The sequence below is a fragment of the Triticum dicoccoides genome, chromosome 5A, assembly GCF_002162155.2.
Source record: "Triticum dicoccoides isolate Atlit2015 ecotype Zavitan chromosome 5A, WEW_v2.0, whole genome shotgun sequence".
In the NCBI taxonomy this organism is placed as follows: domain Eukaryota; kingdom Viridiplantae; phylum Streptophyta; class Magnoliopsida; order Poales; family Poaceae; genus Triticum; species Triticum dicoccoides.
Window position 1 is genome coordinate 194,419,604 of NC_041388.1, and position 6,324 is coordinate 194,425,927.

Sequence of the window (6,324 nt, forward strand, 5' to 3'; positions counted from 1 at the left end):
CAGTTTTCACTCCAGGTTCACATAACGCTTCACGGCTCATCCAACGGCCGACATCGGTCCTTTCACAATTGTCGTTGCTCGATGGCCTAGATGGTCGCGGTTACTCTTAAACTTCATTGGCCTTAATTACCATAGCATTTTATTTATCGTTGGATAATTCTGCTCGCCTATATAAACAGCCGGCCTGTGGCTGGCATGGGTATGCTTGGATTAGAATTGTATTCTGCCGAAATGGCCAGAACAATTATATAGATAAATACAGGGCCTTATAGCTTGGCCAAATCCCTAAAGTTCCCCTATACTTCGTCTAATTTAGCTCACAAACTCGGATCGATCACTGGGATCTGACAGCCGACCCTTCCCTTCCTCCTGGCCCTCCTCCTTAGCTATAGCTGCAGCTTGGTGACCCCGTCGGCGCTCCCAGATCTGGTGACCCAATTTGCATGGTGACGCAGCCGATGCTCCTTTGCGTGGTGTCCGTGATTCCTGCCTTGCGATTCGTGGAAGGTGCCGATGTTCGTTCCTCCTGTGTAGGCAGCATGTTTGTTCGTGAGATGTGTGGTCGTGATGTTCCTGGCTTGTATTTTTTTTTACGGGATCTTGGCTTGTATTTTTAGTTTTGTAAAGAGTTTTTATTTTAGAATCAATTTTGTAACGAGATTGATTCGATGCTTTGTACGTACACAGAGTAGTTCATGCTTTGTACAGGTACTCAGAGGCATAGTTCTAGGCTACATCGGTTGTGCACTGCCACCGCCTGTAAACAGAGGCATAGGTTTGTTTATCTACTTGTAGATTTTGCTGAAAAATTCCACGCAGAAAAAAGTGTTGCTGAAAATTGGAATCACAAATTTTGTTTTGATGCATATATATAACAATGTATTATCTTCATACTCATATTACTATGCAATTCCATAGCTTGTCATCCAAACATCATTTGGTATTGAACCTCAGAGGATTCCATAGGCCAATTCAGGACATCCAAACAAGTGAATTTGTATTCATGTCCATTACAAATATCCTTGTTGAATTGGTATTCCAACCAATCCAATAGAGACATCCAAACAAAGCATAATGGATTGTTGACGTATCAAGTATGGTTTCACATATGATTTCACAACCTCCACAACTCCTTTAGCTGTCCACGGTAGGGTAAATAAACAACCAACTTCTGATACTCAGGAATCGTAAGTCACAGAAAGCCACACTGATTCTCAGGAATATGTGGCTCAAACAAAGAGGGCCTTAGATATACCAGATTCAGTTCACAACAAGGGCAGCGAAGTACTTACTGTAGAAATTTAGCAAACCAGTGGACAGAAATGTTCCTTTGAGTTCAAAATGTGAAGCACGGCAACGAAGTACAGTAGCTAGTTATTAAATGTGCCAAAAGTAAGCATTACACAATACCCAAAGGCATTGTGCCACGAAAAGCTATTAACCATGCATGCATAGTTATTCATCAACTTTGAGCTCCAAGTTAGGCCAATGAATATCCTGAAAGGGTAGACTCAAGGCCAAGGAGCTCCACTTCATGTTCTTCGAAAACCAGGCAGGCTAGAAACAAGGTCGGATGACCTGGGTTTCTTAACTTTGTAGCAGGAGATGGTGGTCTTTAACCTTCTAGCGGGAACTGTAACTTCTCGAAAATAAGGATAGCAACAACTGGTCCTGCAAAATCTCCAAGGATACAACCTGCAAGCCAGATATGAGAAATAGCGTCAAACTAGTTTGAACTGAACCGATACTAACATGTTGCAGCAATTCAAGGTGGTGGTGTCCTAAATTCCTTGGACAGAAGAACAAATAGAACCTTGGTATATCTTAGAGGAGAAAATTTGAAACAAATAATATCTGTGCTTCAAGCCATTACACAATAAACACATAGGACACATTTTTTACTTTTGGCAACATAAAGGGTACTTCCAACATAAAAGGCTGCAAACTTACCAACGCAAAATGAAAAAGGAATTCCATGCAGAATAAACAAAATTAATTTATGTGATTTTGAAGAAACAAAAGATATGTTTATCACCAACGTAAGTGAAATTGAAACTCTTCAACGAATATTGTCAGTCCAGAAACAAAATGAGATGCTTTGGCAAACAAGGCATAGTCTAGTACTTGAACTGATGAAAGAAAAAGAAGTCATAACTGACCAATCCATTGTCCATGCACTGGATGCAGAAGGACGCCGAGGCCTGCTCCAATCGAGGCAAAAACCAAAGAGAAACCACATTTGATGGTTACACTATAGATCCTTCTCGCAAACAATCTGAGTTTTTCCTTCTCGTCGAACAATTCGTCATCATTATCAGGTTGACGAATAAAACATTTGTAGACCTGGACGACAGATTGTACAACCCAAGTAGCAGCTACTCCCAATGCATGCGCTGTTTGAACAAAGAAAAATAATTGAACAATAATTTACAGAAGGAAAAGTGACACTGCAGGCAAATCTTACCTCGGAAAGTTGTTCTGGCAACACAGTATGTGTATTCTGGAATTGACATCCCCCTCAGAGCTTTCCTCTTCGATGATTTTGCAGCATCTTTAGAAAAATAAGTAAATAGTAACGCATTATATTATAACAGCTGATAAAGTGATAATCACAAATGAGTACACAAGAAGACAAAAGAAAATAATCGTATGACTAATGTGTTAGACAGAAGCAACCGACAGAACATGGCGTAACTTGTTGATAAGCTAGCATATGACAGAAAATGTAGCTAGCAAGCGTATCTAAGATAAATTTGGAGGCACATCCTGCAAAGGGACTGGACAATGTTGGGCCAACACAAGAAGTCAAAATAAATAATCTATTCGACGGTGAGGAGTGCTCAACTCACCCACAAAGAGATAGGGATTTAATGACTTACCATCCAACTCAGCATTCAGGGCACATTCAGCTCACAGATAAGCTCTAATTAGACAAACTGTGTTAGGCACTTAGGCTTTACTTCTGTTGAGCCCTGAGCCCCAAACATAAAATGCTAATGCGCTAGCTACTTTCTGAGTCCTAATCTTGCCAAGTTATTAAGAAACAAGTTCTTTACACATGCATGCGGAACAAGATTGTAAAAAGGAAATTTTGGTAACTTGTGTAGTCCTAAGACTCCTAATGTGGTTTTAAATGCCTAATAGTTTGAACCACAAGTTAAACCAATAAGAAATTTGCAAGCTGAATAGAGGATTCAATATTGATTATGGACAATGGCAGCAATAAGACACATGCCAATGATCTGGTGAACAAGGTTTCTCGAGAAAAAAACTAAGGCAAGGAAACTAATGATATGGTTACAATTAATAAAATAACACATTCTTTCTATGCAAAATGATAATTCCAAGAATGTAGCTATTCGATTGGAATAACAATCACATTAACATACATATTAAGTGATTCAACACCATGTCTGATAAATATCTTTCACCCACTGCTTCTAGAGTGCTGCTAGAAGACATGAGAAAAACGGAGAAGTATTCACCTTTGAGAAGCTTCCATGCTGTTCTTTGTGAAACATGACAAACCGCAATCCTTTCGAATACTCTTCTTGTTGTTACAACAGAAATCTGAAATGCAGAACAGAAGATTAAGCAAGTAACTTTTACTTTACATAGGAGAAATAATAATGATCTTCTGGGCCAAACTTAAAATTCTAATGTAAGCAGCTTAAAATTGAAATTCTAATATAAGCAAGTTTAAGCTTCAGCTCAAAGAGTATTATGACTCATAAATACACCCAAATGGTTTCAGCTGATTTGGAGTTTTTCCTACAAAGCTGAATTAGGGTTACAGGATAAGGCCAGGAAGCCCCACCTGCTTGGCCTAGCTTTATTATCCTCCAGGCCCTATATAAATAACATGAATACTAGAAGTACATTTATGTTTCACGTATACAAAGAACAAATTTATGTTTATTTTGAAGATAGTCTAACTAGGAAGCGAAATCAACAAGTCAAGTATAGCGATTGAAAAAATCCAGCAAGCACTGAATTTGCACAGATCGAATTTATGCTTCTCGTGGACTGAGAGGCAAGGCAACATTGGAGGTTGGTTAAGGTGAACACACATGAGCATCTGGAATCAAGATACTGACATATCCTATCTGATCAATCAGTCAAATCAAGCATGTGCCTAGCCACTCACTGTGACTAAAATATCTGTATGAGCAGGAATCACGCTACTGTACTAAAGTGTCAGAGAAAAGATGTACCTCGCGAGCGATTTGCTTCAATGAATTATGGAAGGGAGTAACCAGGTCAACCGGCGGCCTCTCTGAATCATCTTGAAGCAGATCGTCATCGTCATCGTCATCAGTGGGCGGACGAGGCTCCAGAAGTGGTAAATAGTATAATAAAAAGGCCCTAATAGTCGTCATACTCAAATGCTTAAAGCCAAATGCATACAAAAGCGGCTTCAGCTCCAACGGGTATTCTTTTATCGGTAATTGGAGATCATGAATCGAGTCATGTATCTTCTCATTAAGATCATTGGCAAGATCAGGACTATCAATCGATCCATAAGTTGCACCAGCATCACAATGAGCAACAGTGAATCCTGGAAAACTGAACCAGGAAAGCATCACTGCATGAATCAGAGGAAAAAACTAAATGCAGCTTGCATGAAAACAAACAGTGTCCTTAGTAATAGGTGATGCACATTCCCATAAGGCAGTGAAGAGTTATTTTTTTCCAGGTCTTTACTTCCAAGTTAGTAGTGAAGATATCTTATTAGGATTCATTCCACATTCATTTGTAGAAAACCATGACTTTTGCTAGTTAGTGAACAAAAGCTTGAGTAAAATCGCAAACTCCACAGAATGATATTGTTTAATGAAACTTTTCCAATTTATCCCACATTTCCACATGAACAGTTATGTAGAGTTAATGCCACAACTTTATATCCAATTCCATACCATATTCAGCAACCATGACTTGTGGGCTGCAAGTCTGCGAGCATACTCGGATGAATTATTAAACCAAGAGAACAACTTTCCCTATTATTCAGTTGGTTCAATCCATCAAGAAATGCATTAAGACGTAAATTCCAGCTCAATGACAGTCACTTCTTCCCCTATTCACCCGAAGTGATTACTATGGCAGAATCATACAACACAAAGAAAACAACTAACTGAACAAGATAAATGAGAAGATTAAAGCATGTGGGTGAAGAACCCAGCTCGCATTCCAGCGTGCTTGCTACTTTTCTTCATTCTGTTTCACTTAATATCAAAAATAAATTCACACAGCTCTCTGATAGTGACACCAGAACTCACATGAAAATATATTTTTTGGTACTTCGTCATGTATCCCCCCCTTTGTCCGCCCCTCATCCAATTTACATCTTACAGTCATGACCATAAAGGGATTCCGTGTTATGGATAATTCGACTGTAACGAAGCATCACACCTTTTACATGTATTATGATGTTGCACTACATGGCATGGTTGCTAGAGGTGAACGACCTTTGAGGGCGGGGACATCTTCTAACAGAGACAGTCCAGTATCATCAGACACCTTTTACATGTATGATGATGTTGCACTACATGGCATGGTTGCTAGAGGTGAACGATCTTTGAGGGCGGGGACATCTTCTAACAGAGACAGTCCAGTATTTTAAAGTTTATTTGCATGAATGGACCAATGGTCACTGATACTTGGCTGAAAAGGGAGACTTGATATACCCATATACACCTCATGCGCACCAAGAGCAAAACCTGAACTGAAAAAAATCTTTTTTATTTTTAATTTAAGAAACTAGTGTTTTTTTTTTAGGGCATAAGCTCCTATCTATATCTACTTTCCTTGAGCATAATATAGGGTTTTTTATTTGATTCTAAATTCCAAGATAACTCATTAGAATTATTAATAAGACGGTCCTAATATATTAGCAATATTTAGATTGCCCTACCACAACATCGCCTAAACACTGGCAACTAGCTATCCAAAGACGATGTTGAACACCGGACAGAAGCCTTAGCAACTGCAATGGCTAACACATCAAGCTTTAGCACCTGCGACTACTGCACCGAAATACCCGCGCGCTAACTGTGCGGGCGCAACCTAGGCCCTGTTTGGAATCTCTCTGCTCCGCTCCACTCCGCGGAGCTTGGTTTGAGCAGCTCCATAAAAAACTGCAGTAGTCTGCTCCGCTCCGGGAGGTGAGTCACGGGAGCGGAGAGAAACCGAACAGGCTCCTAATATCCCTGGTAAACCCCTCCCGGCGCAATACGCCGAACACCTCGATCGCGACATAGGCACGCGCACACAAAAAACACGGGAGTAGGAAATAACAAAAACGCTCCTAGTTATTAGGAGATTAAG

At 39.9% G+C, this 6,324-nt stretch overlaps 1 protein-coding gene across 2 annotated transcripts in view; it reads right to left on the reverse strand.

The window, feature by feature from the left end:
* Positions 1 to 1,223: 1,223 nt before the first annotated feature.
* LOC119300693 overlaps positions 1,224 to 6,324 on the reverse strand; it is a 6,820-nt gene continuing 1,719 nt past the window's right edge. For both annotated transcript variants that reach the window (XM_037577593.1, XM_037577592.1), the window contains exons 2-6: positions 4,215 to 4,566; positions 3,486 to 3,570; positions 2,465 to 2,551; positions 2,160 to 2,393; positions 1,224 to 1,695 (exon numbers count right to left, since the gene is read on the reverse strand). In XM_037577593.1, the coding sequence (XP_037433490.1) occupies positions 1,616 to 1,695; positions 2,160 to 2,393; positions 2,465 to 2,551; positions 3,486 to 3,570; positions 4,215 to 4,566 (838 nt within the window). In that variant the 3' untranslated portion in view covers positions 1,224 to 1,615. The remainder of the gene's footprint in view (positions 1,696 to 2,159; positions 2,394 to 2,464; positions 2,552 to 3,485; positions 3,571 to 4,214; positions 4,567 to 6,324) is intronic.